Source organism: Dermochelys coriacea, chromosome 7, assembly GCF_009764565.3.
Source record: "Dermochelys coriacea isolate rDerCor1 chromosome 7, rDerCor1.pri.v4, whole genome shotgun sequence".
Taxonomy (NCBI): domain Eukaryota; kingdom Metazoa; phylum Chordata; order Testudines; family Dermochelyidae; genus Dermochelys; species Dermochelys coriacea.
The window spans coordinates 120,981,291-121,004,468 of record NC_050074.1 but is presented as its reverse complement, the minus strand read 5'-3'; the positions used below and the strand labels follow the sequence as shown (position 1 = coordinate 121,004,468).

The following is a 23,178-nucleotide window of genomic DNA, read 5'->3' as shown; positions in this document are numbered from 1 at the left end:
TCACAGTCACTATCAGTCACAAACAAAAGCAGCCTCCCAATGTTGTGCTAGCAGGTGACTCTCTGGACATAGGACCGTATACTTACATGTATAGAAGTGGTTCCATAGGATAGTAATCCACAGTCACTGATCTCTCTGCCAGCTATCTAACTTGACTTCAAACCCCTTGCTGTATGTTCTGGGGCTGGAACATGTGAAAAATGTCTTCAGCCAAGGGACCTTTCTACCTCCTAACACCCTCAGTCCCAAACAATCAAAGCCTGCATATAAGAGATGGCTGGCTGACCGCTTTTGATATGTGCATGGGTATTTGTGAAGGATTATGCTCATTTGCCTACAGAGACATACCTTGGCACATGAGTACTTTCATTTGGAAAAATAATAGCTCCCTCCCCAACATTTGTGCAAACAAAGCACAGTTGTACAAATGTTTGTTGAAGAACAAGCCAATAAAGTCATGAAAACAGATGGATAGGATCACAGTTGCATTATTCACTTATATCCACTGCTAGGTCCTGTTATGTGTCCAGCGCTCTAAATAAGGTGGCTCACAGGCTTATTGTTGTTGTCAATGGCCTTTTAACAGTCTGATTACTGCAATATCATGCCAGCATGAACATCAAATGATCATTTATGGAATTGTTTTTCTTTGCTAACGTTAAAAGTGATGTCTTGTAAGCACAGCTTAGTAGGAGAAGGATTTGGTTGGGAATCTTCGCGCAGGTGCTGTGGTTTAATTTCGAGTGTCAATATAGCTTGAACTTCCAGGCACAAAATAATGTAATTCTCTTTTATCCCTTTTTAAAATCATAGAAATGTGGGACTGCAAGGGCCGTCGGGAGGTTACCTAGTTATCCCCCCGTGCCGATGCAGGATTAAATATACCTAGATCATCCTGCCAGATGTTTGTTTTGTCCCATTAGGATGAGATCGCCGAAATGAAGAAAAAACTGAAGATCATGACTCATCAGGTTGATCAGCTTAAAGAAGAGATCACAGCCAAAGAGGCAGCTCTTGTGAAAGTACATCTGGAACATCAACGAATAGAAAAGGAAAAGGAGGCTCTAAAGGTAAGGCACCTTAGTTGTGGGTGTTTGCCAGGACTCATTAGGAAGGAAAGGACATGGTTTTGAAGGTTCTTTCATATTCCCTGGCCCATGGTACTTTGCTGAACTCTTTAAGAACTATTCTGTAATTGAAGTATAACTCTCAATGGCCTTTACAGGTATGAGTCTTCCATGTATGTGATGGAAGAATAGATCCTTTTGTTTCTCTGCACCTAAAATTGTAGTCGTCAGATTCCTAGATTACCTGCTGAAAGCTTAAATTCTCCCTCTCTTTCAAAACCCCAAACTGTGCTCACACATATAGGTTTTGTGGGTGTGCTAAATGCATCATTCTCTGTATAGTTGGCCCTTAGAATAGGAATTATTATTATAGAATTATTATTATCATAGAATTATGAATTATTTTGGGGAAGTTCTCTGGCCTGTATTATACAAGAGGATAAGACTAAATAATCACAGTGGTCCCTTCTGGGCTTGGAATCTGACTCTGTGATTACAAGTTTTGTTTCCTTTAACTTTTGTGTCTGTAGATTTAAGTGCTAACAGTACTACCACAGTTCTCAGTCCTGTATTGCTGTGTAACTAGCAAGCACAAGCCTTCAGGGAATCAGGTAGTATCTTACAGTAGCTCCCTCTGCTCAGAAAGAAACTTCACTATTGTATGTTCTAGAAAGCAGGAAAATCTGTGTTGAATAAAAGGAAAGTGGCCCAGAAATCTCTGGTTCTTTTTCTCAGCATTCTCTGTAGTCCCTCCTTGGATATATTATTACATGTGTGTTGACAGCTCAACCCAATTTGCTCCTCTCTCCCAAGTCTGAGAGTTAGAGAAACAGTATCCATAGCAGGTCATTTTTCTCTTCACTTAATCCCATAAAAAAATCCCCTGCCATTTTCCATAGTGCTTTCTTTTTGTCAATGTCTTGCTATGGTCCAATGACTCCTTAGGTTTTCAGCCACTCTCAGCATATTACAGTTATGACAGGATGTCAATAGAACTGTATAAAAAGGTGATTCCTCTATCAGTTCTGTCTTAGAGTTGTTATATCAGTTACAGAGAAACCAAACAGCATCTAATATTCTGTGGGCAGGATTCTGCCTTAACTAGTTCCCAGCCCTGTCTTGTCACCTCAAAATCATCCACCATCAATTTGATTGCTACATTGTTTTACCTACTCAGTTATTCACTAGCAAGTATGTCCATGGGTCAGCATCATATTAGGTACTGGCTTTGGGGCATTGTGGTTCTTTTCACCTATATGTGTCTGCTGAATGCAGAGGTAGAAACGGTGAGAGGAATCACTGACATAGGCACAAAAGAGCCCAATTATTCTTGTGGCATGAAGGTTTTAATTTGTCGTGTTTGCACTGATGTGAAGAAAGCAGGCTTTGACTGAAATATCAGTTTAAGTGAAATTGTGTAATGTGGAGTAGTAAGATTCACACAGGTGCTTTTCTGCAAATATGAGGTTTATGCTTAACACAGTAACTTACAGAGATGTGTTACGTATATGCATGATGAGCGAACTTTACATGAGGCCTGATCCAAAGCCCACTGGAGACAACAGGAGTCTTTCCATTGATTTAGGCAGGTTTTGGATCTGGCCTGTGGTTCGAAGTAGTTTGGTTAAGCATCCAGATGTTGAGAGATGTGTATCTGAAACCTATCAGAATCTTGACCCTGCAGAATTGAGTTAGAGACTCCACACAAATAGCCACTACTGAGATTTCTAGCACTCATGGTTCCTGTTGCAGGCAGAAAGCCCTAGGGAACAGCTTTCTCATCGGGTTGCAGCATTCCTGGTTCCAGCCCCGGCTGGAGATTGAAGGTTAAAAGGCCCTCTTCCCTGAACATTTTAGAATCTAAATAACCATCTGGTTTGAATTTGGTTCTAGATGTTGGCAAAGGTTCAAAGGTATTCTCCATTTTTTTTCAAAATGGGCTCTCCTGTTTCTAATAACACTCTGGGTCAGATCCTCAGCTGGCTTCAAAGAAGCAGCACTGATTTACACCAGTTGAGGATCTGACCCTTTATCTGCATATAATGTAACTATATGTGTAACCTAGTCTTGTTTCTCTTACCTTCAGTATATAAGACCCCAATACTGTAACTATTGAAACCACTAATCCCATCAGACTTCTGCTTGAGTTTGTAGGGCCATGGAATGAATAGCAGGGGTTAGATTCTTTACTGTACCCTCCAGCCCAGATTTATATGTACTCAATGCATTCCACTGAGGGGATTTGTTTATGTCAGTGTTTCCTGCCAACATCTAATGTCACATCTTGTTTACAACTTGTATTTTCTGTGGCATAAGGAGAATGCTGAATTTTGATATATTAAAAAAATATTACAAAGCATTGCCAAATGCCTGAGCAATTTTACATTTGTAGACAGCTTTTACACACTGTTGATTGCATTTTAATGTAAAGTGGCTTACATTTGTGTTCTGGTGATGGCTTCTGATCAGCATCCAACACTGAGTATGAGAGATATGAATGTTGCAGATATGGAAAAATAAAAGTTTTATTAAAGAAAACGAGAGTGGAACAAGATCTTTTATTATGATGATGGAATTGTAGTTTCTGTCCTCTTAAATTATTGCTGTTTGAGGCACACCCTTCATCACATTCTGATTCTCTCATGTTTGGATGATGCTTTTTCTCAGGAAGCACCTTGGAATCAGATCCTAGCTAAAGCATTTCTTTTATTTGTGTCCAGGCTTAAAAGCGTTTGAACCTGTACAAACAGACCTCATTAAAATAGTGCCATCTTGACTACGGCTAATTGCCTAACAATGCTAGATACCTGTTTAGTAATCCAGCAAGACCTTATTACTCTTTCTGTGAATAAATGTGTTAAATTTTAGAACTCATGACAATGAGATATAGATGTTGATCAAGTCCCATCTGTAGCACAAGTAGATAGTTTGCAAGCTGTCTCCACACAGTTTTGCAACGGTGTATCACTCCTGATCAGTGGTGACCCCTGCTATTCCAGCCTTCTCCGCCTCGCTCTCAAATCTGCTAAAGCACCTTAATTTTGACTTTCAGAGCCTTCTGCTATTCCATGTCTGTCTGCGACACGTTTTTGCCCATGAGCCTTAATCCTGACCTACAACAACCCTTGTTATTCCAATCCTGGCCCTCTTCATAGCTAATCTCACAACTCTTCTGAACTGTACCAAGTTTTGCAAGATGGTGTGGCAAATTGCCGGCACAACTATGATGGGTCTCGTGCTTTCTCTTCTTGGGGGGAGAGGGGGTTTCAGGGCACCATTTCTTGCCCCTGAACTGGGGTATTAACTGCCCCACTAGTGTCCTAGATGAGGGGAGTGGAAAGGGAGGGACCCGGGCCCACCCTCTACTCCGGGTCCCAGGCCAGGGGCCCTAGGGATAGCGGTAAACCGCTAGAACTAGCGGTTCCTTCCCCTGGGCTACTACCCTCTTCTGCCCTTCAGCTTGTGAGGCTTCATGCCCTCCCTCTTCACAAACCAGGTGTCCCTTTATCCAGTGTCTTGGTCTTCTTAGCCAACTGCAGCACTTCTCCAAACTGTCCTCTGCTTCCCTCCAAACTGCTCTCTGCTCCCACACCAATCCACTCTGCTTCAACTCCTCCAAACTGCTCTCTGCTCCAATGCCAATCCACTCTGCTTCAACTCCTCCTCTTGTCTGATTAAAGCAGGGGGGTTTTATCATGTGACTGGCTTCAGGTGCTTTAATTGGCTTCAGGTGCTTTAATTAATTTATAGCGAACTTTCTTCCCTCTACAGGGAATAAGGCTCCCTTCTAACTCTTTCCTGCTGCCCTCTGGCCATGCGGTATCACAATGGATTAACCTCGTTTAGGCACTAGGATGAGATCCTCAAACTTATGTTTACTTGCAACCTAAGCTAGCTTTGAATCCAACTCTGCTGTGTTGTAACAGCAGGCAGCAACTGACCCCTACCATTCCCAACATTTTTTCTTTATTTTCATTATACGAAGTGCCCCTGAAATACAGATCAAGACATTGCCATAAATATAGAAAAATCTTTCTGAATTTCTCCAGAGTATAAAGTTCGATACAAAAATGGCTGACATGCTGTTTACACCATTTCTTTCTGGCTCTCTGTGTGTTCGCTTGTATTTCTTATTTGCTCTTGAGAACTAGCAACACGTGCACAACACAGGAAACTAAATGAAAGTACAAGGCGATCTCTAAACCCTAACCCTAAATTCCCAAGTTCATGTAGTGGGAAGTTGTTGCTAAGCACAGTTTACCTATATTCTTTGCTTTTGTCAGGCTGAGCTGCTTAAGATGAAACAACAAGCCCTGGAGACCAAACATTTTATTGAAAAACAGGAAGCAGAAGAGAGAAAACTCCTGAAAATTATTGCTGAGGCTGATGCTGAGAGGCTGAGGCAGAAGAAGGAATTAGACCAGGTAAGAAGGTCTAATTGAGAAAGAGCTTCTTCTTCTTGATTGCAGTTCCAACCCACAGAAACAATCCTTTGTTCCATTTCTTCCTCCCACCCGCTTTTTAAGGAACAGATCTTCAGCTGGGGTAAATTGAGGGTGCTCCATTGAAATCAACCTGTTACTGTATGAATGGCAACTGAATGACTTCAATTTACATCACCCGGGGTCTGATCCTACACTGGGAGGAGATATAGGTCCTTAACAAGCTTTCATTCACCGATAAAGAAATAACATTTTGATTGAACTGCTCTTGACTGATGAAGATACAGGCCCTGATGTTTTATGACTGACAGCTTTATAGCTTAATATCTTGCCTTGTTCTGCATCCCTAGGTTATCAGCGAGAGAGACATCTTGGGGTCGCAGCTTGTTCGGCGCAATGACGAATTAGCTCTGCTTTATGAAAAGATCAAAATCCAGCAGTCCATCCTAAACAAGGGAGAGACTCAGTACCGGCAGAGAATGGAAGACATCCGACTCCTCAAGCTGGAGATCAAGAAACTTCGGCGGGAGAAGGGAATACTTTGCAAGAGCGTGGCTAATGTGGAGGAACTCAGGTAGAAAGGCAGAATAATAAATTTCACTAGCAGCTGCAGGCATGACATTACATTTGAGACACACGAGAAAGCTTGTTTTCACACATGGTAAAGATTTGTAATGACAAACAAGGTGCTCTGAAGGAGGGTTTGCTTTATACTACCTCAAACACTAACTAGTTTAAATTCATAAACCAGTTGATCAGTAATTAGAAAAAATAAGGAGAAAGAAAAAAAATGCCTGGACCTAAAAGAAGCCATATCCAAAATTCACTCTCGACTTATGAGTTACTGGTGACATTACAAGCTTGACAGACAGCAGGAGAAAAGGTGTTCACAGTCCGGTGAGCTACTTAGTGGTGCCCAGGGTCCATATTAGTGGAATTGCTTTTTATTAGACAAACCATAGAGGAAGGAGATCATTTGACATATTTATAACAAACTCCCATATGTTTTCAGCATTCCATCCTGCTAGATTTATATGTGAATCTGACCGGTGAGAAAGATTTAGTTAAATTTTCATTGAAGGTTGTGTTTCTTTAAAAGCACAGTTTTATAGCCCAGACTGATTTATCTTCTCTTACTTTGACTTAATGTTTTCCTTCTTTTTTTTAACCTTACTATACTTGAGGCATATTCTTTCCCGGTGGGAAAACATTGTCATTTGCTGTACAATCACTGGGGGACTAATAAAGAAACGGAGCTGTGTTTCCAGCAGGTAACCATGTCCCAAAACCTGGAGATGGAGGGTGTGGTACTGTCTTCATTCACACTAATTTTGGTATAACCCCGTTGGGTGAGATTCCCATCTGGGGATTGATTGATTGATTTCTGTGGGGCTACGCTGATTTACCCCCGCTGAGGTGCTGGCCCATTGACTGCAGTCGAGTTATGCCAATTTTGGAGAAACAGGCCCAGGATTTTAACAACTGTGGCTCACATTCACAGCCTGTAAACAAAGGCAGGGGTTGAGCCTGCTTCTCAAATGTATTGGACTGGATGCCTGTTCCTTTATTGAAATGCAAGGAATGTATTGAAGTATAGTGTGATGCCTGCCATCATGGGTGGATCAATTCTTGCTAACTACAGCAGCAAGCCTACACGTCAATGAACTCCCAAACCATTACTAAAACTGCCAGCCGAAGGAGTCCTTTTATCATTTGTACAACTAATTAGATTTAACCCAGTTCTGCCATAAGCTTTCTTGGCTTGCCAATGGGAGCTGCCTTTTTTCCCTTCCCCCTACTCCATCCAAACCTACACTCAGGGCCCTGCAGCGTCAGGATTTCCAAACAGCCAGCCAAATTCAGCTGAGGATTTTGGCAGCTTCAGAGGTGGAAATCCACTGGGGGAGGGCGAAATGGGAAGGCAAAGCAGCCATTACCTCCCCTTTGCTGGGTGGCGGAGAGTTGCAGGTGCCCAGCACAGCATTGGCTCCAACCAAGGATGTGGTATAGGCAGGGCTGCTGGAGAACGTGCTGATTCAGCATGTGCCCACAACAGCCTTGATTGCCAAGGTTCGTAGGGGAGTGCCCAGTGAATATTAAATCGGCCTGTGGTTAGTGGTGAATGACTTCTGGAGCATGTGGGTGAGGTCAGAATGGGGAAGTGTAAAATCTTCTTTGAATGATTGCATATGTCTGTTCCACTTAGACGTGTGCAACACATCTCAAAGGACAACAATTGCAATATGAGTAAGTAACTGTTTTTTACACTTCCCCAGGCCAGCTACAGTGAATCTGGCCCGATGTTTATTAAATGTTCTGTGAAGTGAGAATCACACGATAAAGGCTACAACTGTACCTTTGTTAGGAGGAGAAATTATATGATTAGTTTTAAATGAAGATATTAAAGTCAAGGAGGCTTTACTATTGCATGTGATAGAAGGGGATAGGTGATAATAACATGCCCACTGTGCAGGCCTGCCAGACTTTTACCCTCCACTTCACTCCAGCTCCCAAGCTGCTGGGCTAGAATGCAGTTTGAAACTAGTGTTGAATGACTTGATGTCTACCCCACAGGCAGTTTGGAATTGGGGTGACAAACTGCCTGACCTGCTTACAGCTATCCTGTATACTTACAGAGTCCTGTGTTGTGGGAGTACCAGGGACATGTTTATTTTACCGTATGTGTGTAACTGTGTCACTGTGTTCTGAGCCCTTCAAGAACATGTAGTGAAAGACTATGACTAGGAACCAAACTTGGGTTTCCTGCAGTGTAGTGACCACTAGGCTGGACCATATTTATCTATTTTCTTAACTGGACTGAGATGCTCTGTCTCATAATTCATTCCTCAAAACAATCTAAAGTGTGGCCTTTAGTGAATACTGTGGACCATGTGTGATCCCTGTGGGATGAAATGCTGTAGTCAGAATCAAGTTATTAGGCTCAATGCAGGGGTAACTGGGTAAAATTCTATGGCCTGTGTTAGGAAGTCAGACTAATGATCCTTTATAGCCTTAAATCTATGAAATAGCTAGAAAAATTCCAAGCAGTGAGATCTATTAAATTGAGAAATAGTAGGAAGTGGTGAAAAGCCCTCGCTTGAGTCATTAAGACTAGATGAAGCAATAGAAAATATATCACAGGGCTACAACCATACAGTGGGATGGGAAGGATGATTGGGTGACCACATGGGTCTCTTCCATTGCTAATGATCCTGCGTGTAAGGGAATGAAGAGTTAATGCTAATACTGATTGATTTCTTTGTGAAAGTTCATGTTTGGTTTTTTTTTTGTCCTGAACTTAAGGCAGGAGGTTTATCACATGCAGAAGGAGCTACTGAAGGAACGAACTCGATGCAGAGCCCTTGAGGAAGAGCTGGAGAACCCCATGAATGTTCACAGATGGAGAAAATTAGAGGTAATATTTTAGCATAACATTATCATGAACATCAAAAAGGCCATATTTCCAAATCAACAGCATAACACAAGTCATACTTTGTTTAATGTTATGCAAATTGGCATTTAGAGGGGCAGGCAGAGTGAAATTTCCATAGTCCCAATGGTGGTTAACTGCTGAATGGCTCCTTCACACAATGCAATCAGTGTTATTTTTGTGTTGCTTCTGTAATGTACGATCGCAAAAGGCTTTGCTAAAGAGGATAGGGAGGTCTCGAGTTGAGATTTAAAGGGAAATGATTCATGAGAAGGGATGAACAGAGAGATTGTTCAAAGAAGACAAGAAAGTGAAGGTATGACTCTCTCTTCACTCAGGATGGAAATTAGTGTGGGACAGAAATGAGAGGGGCTAGGATGAGAGTAGTGGAACAGGGAGTGGGTGGATCTGAGGTCAGAGAGGTAAGCGGTTGGTGAGGGGAAGAACAGGCAACCAAATAAATAATGGTCAGTTTCCCATGCAAACCACTGTGGTTAACATAATGTAAATCATTATGTATGCAGCGAGTCCAAATTTTCACAGTATCCAACCCTGCCAAATGAAGACAAAAAACCCCCAACCTGTTAAGCATAAACCAAATATATGAGCATCAATTGACACCACTGGGTATTTCTTAGATTACCTCAGAGCCATCTGAGATCTCTTTTGCATACGCTTGGTCTCTGATCTGATGCCAAGGGTTTGCTTAGCTGCCCTAGTAAATGAATGATAACATGCTAGCTCCCAAAGAAGTGCATCTGAAGATTTTGGCTGTGGTGCCTAATATGATAGTTAAATTCTGATCTTTCAGTGCTGAGTTTAAAGCCACACAGTGTGCTGACCTTTTCTCCTGGAATGGAGATAAAATACAGGATGCTGAAGTGCACTGAGGAGATCTAAGCACAATGTCCAGCAGCTTCAGATAAAAACGGGAAATCATGCCATTCAAAAAATCAGGTGGTAGGGGACTGGATGTATCAGGGGACTGATAATGGGAGATGAAGCCTTTCAATTCTAGGTCACTGGTTTGGATCTGGAACACTGAAAGGTCAGCAGATGGTAACAACCATATGAAATGATTTTGATGGGGTCTCGGTCCAATTCCTTATGAACAAACATCACCATGACAAAAGATACCACTACAGTTGTCATGAATTAGCGCCCAGTTTGGCAGTGGTCTAAGAAGGGCCAACGACTGAATGGGTCCTGGGGCCTGGACTCCCTTTATTATTCCTTAATAACTGAATTTAAGAATGGCCAGACTGGGTCAGACCAATGGTCCATCTAGCCCCGTATCGTATCTTCTGACAGTGGCTAGTGCCAGGTGCTTCAGAGGGAATACAGAACAGGCAATAATCAGGTGATCCATCCCTTGTCATCCACTCCCAGCTTCGGGCAAACAGAGCCTAGGGATGCTCAGAGCATGGTGGGCAGGGATGCAACTGGGTAGAGATACATGAGTGCCAGGAGAAGGGAAAAATGTGGACAAAGCTTGTTCTTCTTTTCCCTGTGCTGCACACAGTCAGTGGCTAGGAACACCAGCATAGTGGCTGCAGTCTGCCCCCTTTGTAAGCACTAGATTCAGTTTAAAAATGGGATGCCATAAATGGGGGCGTTTTAAAGACTCAGAATAGTAATATAGGGGGAAGGTCCTCCAGGATCTCCTCCACCACTCCCAAGAACAATGTTGCGGTGTCCCTCCCTCTGGTTCAAGAGGACAGGATCCAGCTCCCTTGGGAGCTCCTCTTTGTCTGGGTTCTTATATGCATCCAGCGGCACGGTTTCTGAATGCCTGTGCTGCTCCATGTATGTCAGTAATGGCTTCTGCTAAAAATGAAGTACTAATCTCCTCCTCCTTCCACCCCTCCAGTCCTAGGACAAACTGCACGTGCAGATATTCCAGCCTTGCCGGTTTGGCATTAGGCTGCTGGAATGCCCCATCACAAATGTTTGGTTTGAAAGGGACTCTCCAGGTTGGTGGTCATAAACATTAGCCTACCATGGCAGATCTCCCATACTGACAGGCTTACCTTCAGAAGGATTGCTTGTTTATATGCTCTTTTCAACCAGTTAATGCTGCTACTGCGGTAAAAGAGGAACACAGACACTCAGATTTCATTCAGTCTTATTGGTACACAGTAACGACACAAGAGGCATAGACTGCTAGGTATAGGCTGTACAGCTGTAATTTAAAAAATAATGTTCTTCTTGAATAGGCCAGTGACCCGAGTACCTATGAATTGATACAGAAGATACACACCCTACAGAAACGGCTCATCAGTAAGACAGAAGAAGTGGTTGAGAAAGAATTGCTTCTTCAGGTACTGTAGCATCATCTCTGACTTCAGTATCTCAGCATAGTATATCTGTTGTACCCTGCATATGCAGCTTCCGGACCATAGGTATGTTCCCAATATTGTTATTAGGATTTCCTCTGAATTGTGGAGTTTGCTTGTTCTCCTGCATTTCCCTTAGCTAGTGGTAGATGGCAGCACTCACACACACATAGAGAACAAATTTCACCTGGTCAGTTGACTTTTATACTCCAGTCACTGATATCTGGATGACTCTGAAAAATAAAACAAAAGGTTTGATTTATTTTATTTGGCCACCAAAAGCCAAATCAAATAAATATGAAATCAAACAGGTATTTTCTTCAGTGTCCTGGTAATGACAGGCATGATCAAAAGAACTAAGAAATGCCTGACCAAGGAAATTATGTTTACTTGAAAGCTGATCTATTGATTTATAGGCAGTCATCATCCCAGTAGCAGAACAGGAGATCCTCCAGCCCCTAAATAAAGGGATCAAGAAGAAGAGAGGCTGTTGTATTGCTTTCCTGATGGATCTGCATATGAGGGGGTTACTCTACCAGCATTCATGCACATTTGCAAATAGAGCACCCTTATTGGGGATAAAGAGAGGGACCGGACCCTGGCTGAGGTTTAAGACTCTAGGAAACAAGCAGCAACTAAGTTCCATACTGTGGAGCCTTTTTTCTTCTCTCCCTGGCCTTGCTTATTGAGTTTGCTCTGCAGCTGATGTATGCAGCCAGAGTATAGAACACATCTATCCCAAAAGGTCCTACCATACATATTTCAATCTGAATAAAGCCCCTTGTGTTTAAAGATATTTGACATTTTTCCACCTTTAGTTATTGTTCTAAACTGCCCTGGTCTCCTAGGAACTGCTCTGCCATTGCAGGAAATGAAGCTTTTGTTGATTCCTGTCACCAACAGAATCTTTTTCTTATGCTACTGTGAGTGGAAGGTGATAACATGGAAATAAACGGGTCTCTTTATGGTAGAGCTGTAGACGCTATGGGCAGACTCACCACTTCCAAATAGAGGTGAATTTTTTATGGGTCTTTCATTGCATGCACATCAGGTCTTTTCTGGGCCCTTGGGGGAAAGTGAGAATTCTTGATGTTTTGATGTTTTGCTATTAATCTCTGGAATGCTCTAAACCGGAGACAGTAATAGATTGGTGGGGCTATGATGCTGATTCAAAGAACCACACTGCTTTTTGCGTACTTGCGATATGTTGAACACAGTGAGTTTTGTGCATGTTCTCAGATTTCTGGGTAGGCATGCTGGGTGCTTTGGATGTGTTTAAATCAACACAACAATCCTCAGGCAGAGATGGAATACTGGCAGAAATATATAAATCTGTGGGTCCAAAGGTGATAACAGCACTCCAGAAGATCCTTACTGACACCTGGGACAATGAAGAAATGCCACAAAACTTCAAAGATGCCACAATTATTCCTTTATTTAAAATAAAGGCAGCAAAATGGTCTGTGATAACTACTGTGGGAATCTCTCCTATCTGTGCTGGAAAAATATTTGCTTGTGTCCTCCGAACTGATTGATTTCATCTGTCTCAGAAGCCAATCTACCTGAGACCAGTTGTGGATTCAGACCTGATCATAACACCATAGGCATGATTTTTAGTATCAGGCAAATACAAGAAAAATGTATCAAACAAAACATAGATCTGTTTAGTGTCTTCATTGATCTGACAAAAGGATTTGATGCAGTCAATAGAGAAGGATCATGGATGATCCTCAGCAAACTTTGTTGCCCACCAAAACTTGTAAAGATCATTCGTTTATTCATGAGGGGATACAAGGTCAGTACTTTTTAATGGAGATCTCATTGACTCCTTTCCCATTTCAAATGGAATCAAACAAGGCTGGTCTTTGCCCTGTACTGTTCAAACCTCTTCTTCACCCAAGTTCTCAACCATGCTACAGATGGGCTCAATAGAGGCATATACATCAGATACAGACACAATAGCTCAGTATTCAATCTTATAAGACTTAAAGCAAAAAGAAAAGTAACCGAACTACTAATAAGAGAAGCACTCTTTGCAGATGATTGTGCCCTCCTAGCACACACAGAGGAAGATCTCCAGTGCATCCTAGATCGCTTTGCTGAAGCATCAAAATTGTTTGGCTTCACAATCAGTCTGGAGAAACCTGTGGTGTTGCACCAATCCTCTTCACCACGCTGTGTCATATCCCTGAGCACCTCCATTACCTATCTTGGCAGCATTATCTCTAATGATGGATCGCTTGAGAAAGAGATTACAAACAGGACAGAGAAAGCTTCGCAGTCATTAGGAAAGCTACGTAACAAAGTCCTGAAATACCACAACAATAACCCTCTCAACAAAAACAAAATGTTATCATGCCTTTGTGCTCACATCTCTCTTCTGCGGTTGAGAGACCTTGACACCATACAAATGGCATATCAAATAGCTAGAGGCCTTCCATATGCGATCTCTGCGTGCCATTATGGGGATCCACTGGCAGGAAAAAATTACCAACCTGGAGGTTCTCCAAAAGTCAAATGCCACAAGCATCCAGGCCATGCTGATAAAAGCCCAACTATGCTGGGTTGGACATGTCATTAGGATACCTGAATATCAATTCCCAGAAACATTTTCTATGGCGAATTGGCACAAGGACACCAGAATCAAGGCCTCCCCAGAAAGTGCTCCCAGGACAGCATCAAGAACAGCACGCACTTTGGTGCAGTAAAACTGGATGATCTTGAGAAGACTGTGTTAAATAGATCAGTATGGCAACACACAACACTCAGAGCTTTCCAAGCCTTTGAAGAAGACAGAAATAATCTATTGTTAGCTGCCAGGGAAAAGTGTCATACCCCTGCTATAGCTACCAAGATGCTCACCATTGACTTTGTCTGCCCGATCTGCTCACAAGAATGCACCTCATGCTTTGGACTTCAGAGTCACTCCAGGTTTCAGAGTAGCAGCCGTTGTAGTCTGTATTCGCAAAAAGAAAAGGAGTACTTGTGGCACCTTAGAGACTAACAAATTTATTTGAGCATAAGCTTTCGTGAGCTACAGCTCACTTCATCGGATGCAAAAAAGAGAGAGCATGAAAACGTCATCATTGAACCGACGGACTACACACACAAATCAACACATACGAACAAAAATGGAGTTACACCTGGCCTGGAGGGAGCTTTGTGGACTGGGCATTGAGCACAGTGTAAGGAATTGGTATTTGGAAATATCCCTTTTTTCTGGAAACGGTTGGGCCCTTTATTCTCAGTTGCATGCAAAGTTTGGAGAGTGTTCATTTTACCACATTCTCACAGCAGAACCATAACATTTGCACAAGAAAAATAAATGCTACGTATATCATACATACTCCAGCTCTGCCTTCATCCATGACTCCAGTCTTTTTGTGTGTGTGTGAATAATATTTAAAAAATCACACAAAGCACTGAATGGGGACCATCTTTTAGGATCAGATGGGCACACTGATGGGAATATTCTTGATTAAGAACCGCTGAATATAGATACATATAGATAGCTATCTACTTACTCATCAGATTTGCTCCTATATGTATTTGGTCATATCCACTTACTTTAGCTTCTAAAATATGTTGTCATTACTTTTTACTCCTATTAGATCTGCAGAAACAATGCAGCTATGAGAGAGTGTGCCACATTCCATTCTGGCTTACACATCATCAACAGAAAAATTAACTACTTTTCAAATGGAGACTCTTTCTTGCTGGTGATATGTGAATCAGGAAGAAACCAGCTTGACTCTCAGATTCCAGACTATCAGTAAACAAAACCACCCTTTTTAACCTGCCATCTGAGTAGATTTGCTCTGTAAATCAACCACTGATAGGTAATAAATATGAAGCACCACACTGCCATTTTTAGAGTCATTTTTCAGAGAAGAAATTACACTTTAAGTGACAAATAGAAAAATGCCTCCGTGTGTGTTAAATTATTAACTCCTTACAGTCCGCTTGCAGTTTCAACAAGACATTATTCTTCAGTTGTGTCTTAAACTATCATTTATAGTATTGCTGTGCTCTGTGAAAAATGCTGCTGCATGTCACCCCAGAGATTTCAGTGGTGGGTGAAAGTCTTTATGAACGTATGTACTGTGGTATATAAAATGCTTTGGGTCCTTCAGGGCAAAAGGTGCTTTCTGGCTATAAGATCTTATTATTGCAGCAGAGATGCCCCGGAGAGTGAATCATAAATAATGATTAAAAAAGTATTTGCTCAGTTTGTGTATATGGGGTGAGTTCTTCACATGTATGGCACTTAATTGCATAATGAACAGTGGTGTGTACTAAATGCACAAAGTAACCAAATTACCTTGTTGGGATTATGATTAGTGTGGCTTTAGGAAAATGTCCCATTAAAAGTGAATTATGTGCTGCTGTATTTGTTTAAAATCTAGTTCTGTCTCTTCAAAGTGAATTCATTCTTTAATTTGATTTTATGTCTGACTGGCTAAAAGTCTGGTTTATTTTACTACAGGCCTCTGAGTTTATTACAGTAGGAAGGTTCACGTTATGTCTCAGTTGTCAGTTATCTTCTCTAAAGATTGGTCATAAGCATAAGGGAGCATATACAGCATAGGGACATTTTCAACCATGAGTTGAAAGGATGCTTGATTGCCTCCTGGTAACAAAAATAAAATCCTACCATTTAGTCTCATTTAAACTTAGCATATCATAGGGACGGTACCATTTTGCTACATTTTTACTGGACTTTTTTTTAATATTCAGCAACAACTAATTCAGGACTGGGGAATTAGGATCTGCAAGATTGGAAGCACCCTGGACTCCTACATCTTGCTGGCTTGCACTACATCATATTGGCCCAAATCCTCAGTTGGTACAAATCAAAATAGTTCCGTTGAAGTCATTATTTGGGAAAAGATGGCTGGCTTGGTTGGTAACCTGGAACTTGAAAAGCTGAGGTTCAATTCCCTGTGCCCCTACTACAGACTTTCTCTGTTACTTGGGCAAGTCACTTAGTTTCTCTGTGCTTCGGTTTCCCAGGGAGATTATAGCATACATCATGAGGATATAGTGAGGATAAATACCTTAAAGATTGTGAGGTGCTCAGATAGCATAGTAATGGCGGCCATGTACTAGAAATAGATGATGTGTATTCTCTCTGTTAACTTGACAGTTGTTCTGTCCATTTAATTTTGGGTTCTTACACCATGCTCATCCTTGTGGTATCTGAGCAGGGATCTAACAAACTGTTCGTCAGAGGTGTGCTGAAATCACTGCTAATGCTGGTCCACAGAACATAATGTGTTGGGACTATATGGAACAATGTATTTAAGTTGTAACAGGAGACTAATGCTAGGCTACATCTACATTACGAACTAGGGGTGTAATTCTGCTGCTTATGTACCTAAACTAATGCTAGCTCTCCTCAAGTTAGTGTGAGTATAAATGTCTGGGTAGCCGCAGAATCATGAGTAGTAGCAGTGGAGACATGACTGAGCTGTGCTGAGTAAAAACCCACCTGAAACTGGTGGCTATACACTCAGCACCCCACCTCTGCTGCTGCTACTACCATGCGGCCACGACAACACTGCTGTTTACACCCATGCTAGCTTGATGGGGCCTAATGCAGGAGAATCACACCCCTAGCTCATAGTGTAGACATGGCCATACTCACGTTTTTACACAGGCAGAAATCCCAGTGAAGTCAATGCAAGTTTTGACTAAGTAAGGACTGAGTAAAAATATGTAGGAGCTTCAGCATTTAGTTCTATGTATATTGTGAAATTGTTGGCCTGGCTGTTTGTTATAAAATGATCTTGATCCACTTATTTTAAAAATCCCAGGCATTTTCTCAGCATGCCTTATGGGAGCCTAGTCCTTTCAAAACCCCTTTCTCCCACTAGCCTGTCATGGCGCCTGCTTCCGCTAGGTCCTTTGCCCATTGCTGCAACAGTGTTTAATATATATTGCATTGTTTTGAACATCACCTGGAAGATTCTCGTCAGTCACTCAGAAAAAAGGAGCTGCTCATCAGAAGGGCCCTTCTGCTAGTGAACACCTATTCTGTCATGTTAGGGGTGTGCGTGTTTATCTGTCTTTATTTTGGTTTCCTTAAGGTCTGGTTCAGCTTCACTTTAGGTGACTATCTGTACTCATTCATAGTGGCCGAGATTTATTTTGTGCTTTCAGAACTGGCATATGTATGTTTTGGTTGGTTTTCAGTGGCTTCCTTATTTGTATAAAGACAGTCCTCGGACTTACGATAAAAATTGGTTCCTGAAAATTGCGTCGTAAGTCGAAATGTCGTAACTCGGAACCGCAGTCCACTCCATTGTGAGACCGAGAATCGTAAAGTCGAAACCAATTTCGTAAGTCGAATGAGGGTGTCAATTCAGAAACTTTGTAAGTGCCATTCATCGTAAGTGGAATGTCATAAAGGTGAGGGTTGCTTATATTTGTTGGAAACAACTTCATTTGTGAATTTACATGTTACATGGAGGGTAGATAGGTGTAGCCAGGCATTTTATGACAGAAAATAATCTATTTAGGTAAAAATACCTATAATTCACTTCAGGAAATTATTCATTATGGAATCCCTAATAATTTATTTTAACCTACAGTAAGTAGGCTTCCTAGATTCCAAAGCCAGAAGGGACCACTGTGATCTGACCTTCTGCATAATATGGGCCAAAGGGCTCCCCCAAAATAATTTCTAGAGCATATCTTTTATAAAAACATCCAATCTTGATTTTAAATTGATTTTAAAACATGGACAATCCACCATGACCATATTTTCTAATGGTTAATTACCCTCATTGTTAATAATTTACACCTTATTTCCAGTCTGGATTTGTCTAACTTCACCTTCCAGCAACTGAATCACGTTATACCTTTTTCTATCTGAATATCACCACCTCTGACTTACAGATCATCATCTCTCTATCTCCTTGCCTGCAGAGAGTCTTTAGTGTAGTTTGGACCAGTGTATTACACACAGTGAAACTTACAGGCCCAGTTGAGCTACCAATGTGCCAAGCACAAAGAAAGGAAAATAAAAAGGATGTCACAAGAAGGAAAGAACCTGAAAAAATGCTCCTGAAGGATGAGTTAATATCTGAAGTACCTACATACATTACTTTATATACTGCATTGGAGACCTCAGTTCAAGTCAGATCCATGGCAACAGGTGAAATTAATTTAACTGCAATAGCGCAGCAGGCTGCTATGCATCAAAACTTCCATATCAGTAATTAGACATTTGCTGTTGGTCTTTGGCGGGAAGTGTTCCAGAGCTGGAGTTCATAGGCTGTTATTTTTCATTTTAAGAAAGAATGGTGCTTGCTTTTGAGTCCAAATCTAGATCACTGGGACCTTGGCTAAGGTAATTCTGAATGTGTCTTTCAGTACGCTGACTGCTATGTGTACAACAGGGGGAGCAGATTTCTTTGCCACTACTAGCTCCCAATTGCAAAGCCAAAAGATAAACAATGTGCCTGATACTTCATTCTATTACTCCAGCTGTGCATCAGTGAAACTGCAAGCCCCTTCCGCCTGAAAAATTATCCTTATCTTGTACAGCTTCTTTATGATGCCCTCTTAAGGAGATTTTTCCATCCAAAAAATAAAAAGGGAGGATTTTTTACGTAGATTTTTATATGTCAGGTCATAGTCTACCTCTGTTTCCTGGGGGACCTTGACATCCTCTGATCTGTAACATTACATCTGGAGGTTGAAGCCCATTGTGCAGCTCTTGCAGCCTGCAATTAAGGGGATGGCATACTGAGTCTGGGGATATGTCTACACTGTAAATTAATTGAAGCACCGGTAGGCATACCCATGCAAGCTTTAATTTAGCTAGTGTGGGTAACAATATATGCAGACGTAGCAAAATGAGCTTTAGCACAGGTTAGCTGCCCTATTACAAGCTTGCTGGGGACCCTGGGTATGTATTTGGGTTGCTAGCCCACACTGAAGTCTGTGCCACTGCATCTTCACTGCTATCGTTACCCATGCTAGCTAGATTAAAGTTAGCACAGGTATGCCTAGCCATGCTACAATCATGCACATTTGCAATGTAGACATACCCTTAGGCCTTGTCTACACTTAAAAGCTTTGCCAGTGTAGCTACACTGGTATAGCTGTATCAGCAAATCCTCCTAGTGAAGTTTATATTGGCAAACGCATCTCTGACACATCCCTTTTGTCTGAATATCTTATACCAGTTCCCTGAGCTAAATAAGCCATGCTGGCAAAAGGACTTTTTTTGCCGGTATAACTGCATCTACACTATGGCAAAAAAATCATACCCCGTAACCCCTATCTGACATAGTTATGCTGGCAAAACTTTAAGTGTAATCAAGCTTTAGGGTTGACCAAATGTTTCTAATATGAAAAACAACCAGAAAAATACTCCTTCACCCCCCCCCCCCCCGCAAAAAAAGCAGAACATTGAGGCTGTCTTTATGCAACATGAGGAGCCAGGAAAAAGAATGAACACATGGGGCCTCATTTTCAACTGCATGATTCCAGCTCTAAGCCGGTTGTGCAGATGTCAGTGGAGTTACACTGTTGTACGGCTGGAGTAATACAGCGGAGTGTCAGACACATTGTTTGTCTTTTGCCATTGTAATTGGGAGCTAGTAGCCGCAAAGAAATCCCCCCAGCCCCTGCGATACACATAGCAGCCAGCATACTGAAAGACACATTCAGAATTGCCTTAGCCAAGGTTCCAGTGATTTAGATTTGGACTCAAAAGAGAACACCATTCTTTCTTGGTATGAAGAATAACTTCCCATGAACTCCGTCTCTGGAACACTTCTAGCCAAAGACCACATGTGTAATTACTGATACATAAGTTTTGATGCATAGCCGCTTACTGAGCTATTGCGGTCAAATTTATTTCAGCTAGTTCCTTGGATCTGACTTGAACTGAGGTCTCCAATGCAGTATATAAAGTAACATATGTAGGTACTTCAGATATTGACTTATCCTTCAGGAGCATTTTTTCAGGTTCTTTCCTTCTTGTGACATCCTTTTTATTTTCCTTTCTTTGTGCTTGCCACTGAACTTGGCCGTTGTTCAGGCACTTTACTGGTGCCTATAGGTGGAAATGTTTTGCATTCTGGTATCTTGTGTTATGTTAAAGGATTTGATTCTTTTTTCAGATCCTTTGCTTGGTATGATTATATTTCTGAACAATTATCATTTCTTTAATGCCTTTTATTTTATCACTGACACATCCCCTTTTTGATTAATCTTTTATTCCCTTTCCTTACACAACTATAAGTGCAGGTTTCAGAGTAGCAGCCGTGTTAGTCTGGATTCGCAAAAAGAAAAGGAGTACTTGTGGCACCTTAGAGACTAACAAATTTATTTGAGCATAAGTTTTCGTGAGCTACAGCTCACTTCATCGGATGCATAAATTTGTTAGTCTGTAAGGTGCCACAAGTACTCCTTTTCTTTTTACAACTATAAGTGCTGATCATGAAGTCAGTGGGGCTCTGTGTGTCCATCCCACATGGAGCAGACTGCAGGATTAGTGCCCAAGTTTGCTGTAGGTTTAACTCCTTTTATAAACAAGGAGCTGTGATGTCATAAATTGGCATATTTCTTAGGTCCGGAGGGCAAAGTTCACCTGTGCAGAAGAATAGCATAGTCTAAGCATGCACCTCTTAAATTCCCTATAAACATAGAGGCTTAAACTGGGACATAAATGATGCTTAGGGTATGTGCTTGCTCTCTGCACAGAGGTGAGTTTCACAATGCAAATTTGACTCTTATGTATTCAGAACATACTCAAGGTACATTAGTTTATTTTAGTCTTTCTAATCTAAATCCATCTAGAATTAGAACAGTTATGTGCTCTGGAAACATGCTGCATGATAAACTGTTTTAAAAAACATGTTGACATTTATATTATTTTCTGCCCTCCCGCTAACCCCGCCTTGTCTATTGCAGTCAAATAGATGAGAATAAAGTCTTCACTAGAAAGCAACCTTTTTTGTTTTTGTTTAGGGGATGTCTATTTAAATCGCACTTTTAAAAACAAGGCAGGAATGGTAGTGATGAGTTTAACTGCATCAGGTGAAGATAATCAGCTGTGTTTAACACTAAGAAAATTGTTTTCCAATAAAAACAAATAGTGATAATATGTCTGACACTGGGGAATGGAAAGCAAAGCAGATTACTTAGCACCCAAACAAAACATTTTTGATGAAGAATTTTTTCATTAGACCAGTTTAGTTCTTATTGAATCTTTGTGCAATTACATTGCACACCCCCGCTGCCCAGAAAAAACAGATTTCCTGTAATAGATGTTTTTGGATAGCAACAAGATGCAAATTTATTTGAGAAATTAGAAGAAAATGGATCCCAATAACAATTCAGGGACCTACTTGCCATTTTTAGCTGTTCTGATGGTGTTTCGACCAGAAATATTTCAGGTATAAAGATGCCATTTATAAGGAGGAGGACATTGCTGTTGGAGCAGAAATTCATTCGGGTTTATAGATAGGAAACCTACATACATACTTAATCCATTTTTAATGTTTTTAGGGGAATTTGTGGATTCATTTGAGTTGAAAGGGACCTCTAGCAGGTCTTCAGATTCCATCCTTCTGCATCATGCAGAATTAATTTAATTACACCTAAGCCATCCTTGACATCCTGTGTTTTAATTCACGTACTCCCAATACATGAACTTTAGTATGCAGGTGAGAGATTGATAGCAATAGATATATTGGAATACACTGTAGAGATGTTCCCGATGTAACCCTTCTGCCAGGTGGAACCAGCAGCAACCAGGGCTGGGTTCAATATCTAGGGGTTCCTTTCCATTGACACAACACAGAACTGGCTCAAGCCTCTATCCAGTAACCTGGGAAAATTACACACTGCCCTGGGGCACCTTCGAGAGGCAATACTTCCCCTCTCGCAAGCACAGAGTCTGCGTGTAGAAAATAAACTTTTAATAAAGGGAAGGAAGTAACTTGGCATTAATTTGGGAAAGGTCCGCAAACAAGGTTCATAAACATAAACCATGAGCAAAAGACCCACTCTCCAAGTAAGTTGGGCAGTCTCCTTTCCCCCTCAGGTTCTTAAGTCCAGCAACCCAAAAGTCCCTTTAACGTGCCTGCCCCTTCTCTGCACCCCACTCATAGTTGCTGTCCCTGGTCAGTGTAGACCCAGAGTTCAGAGGTGCATCTGCAAAGTTCGCCTCCCACCCTGGGTAGAGGTGCACTCGCTACTTCACCAGCCAACTGTCAATCACCTTCTGCTGACACCTGCCTCTCTGCTCTGACCTCTGCACATCAGTCTGTTAGTGATTTTCAGCTCTTTGCAGGCTGGGCAGAGACACTGCCACATCTCAAGTTATTGCAGCTCTCAGTGACTGAGCATTTAAAATAACAAAAGATGCTCCTAATGAAACCCATTTAGCTCTTTCTTTGAACATTGGGGAGGAACAGGTTTAACCAGTCCAGGGAAGATCCTTGGGGAGGGTTCACAGCCTCCTGGCTGAGACACCTGGTCCCAGCTGTCTTACTGTCACAGGGCTCTGGCATTCGAACCCCTGGCTTAACAATGTTCTTTCAGCTGGCGGTTACCTCCTTATTTGGGACAGGTTAAGCACAGTCCTGCTTTCCTACAATAATTACAAATAGGTAACCATATTTCACTACCCCTGCATTCAGTACTAAAGTGATTTGTAACCCAACACCACCCAAATGTGATTACTTTGACACCGCTCTATCTCCTGAATATCTAAGCAGAGCGGAAGCAAACTGTATTTACATAAAAAGAAAAGGAGTACTTGTGGCACCTTAGAGACTAACAAATTTATTAGAGCATAAGCTTTCGTGAGCTACAGCTCACTTCATCGGATGCATTTGGTAGAAAAAAACATAAACACACCCGAAGTTCCCTTCCCTCCC

General features: G+C 41.6%; 1 protein-coding gene across 1 annotated transcript in view; it reads left to right on the top strand.

The window, feature by feature from the left end:
- Positions 1-23,178, top strand: part of CFAP58 (cilia and flagella associated protein 58) — a 94,593-nt gene that overhangs the window by 42,852 nt on the left and 28,563 nt on the right. The window contains 5 exon segments of the mRNA XM_038410272.2: positions 924-1,070; positions 5,351-5,491; positions 5,860-6,083; positions 8,813-8,924; positions 11,156-11,260. Coding sequence (XP_038266200.1) covers positions 924-1,070; positions 5,351-5,491; positions 5,860-6,083; positions 8,813-8,924; positions 11,156-11,260 — 729 coding nt within the window.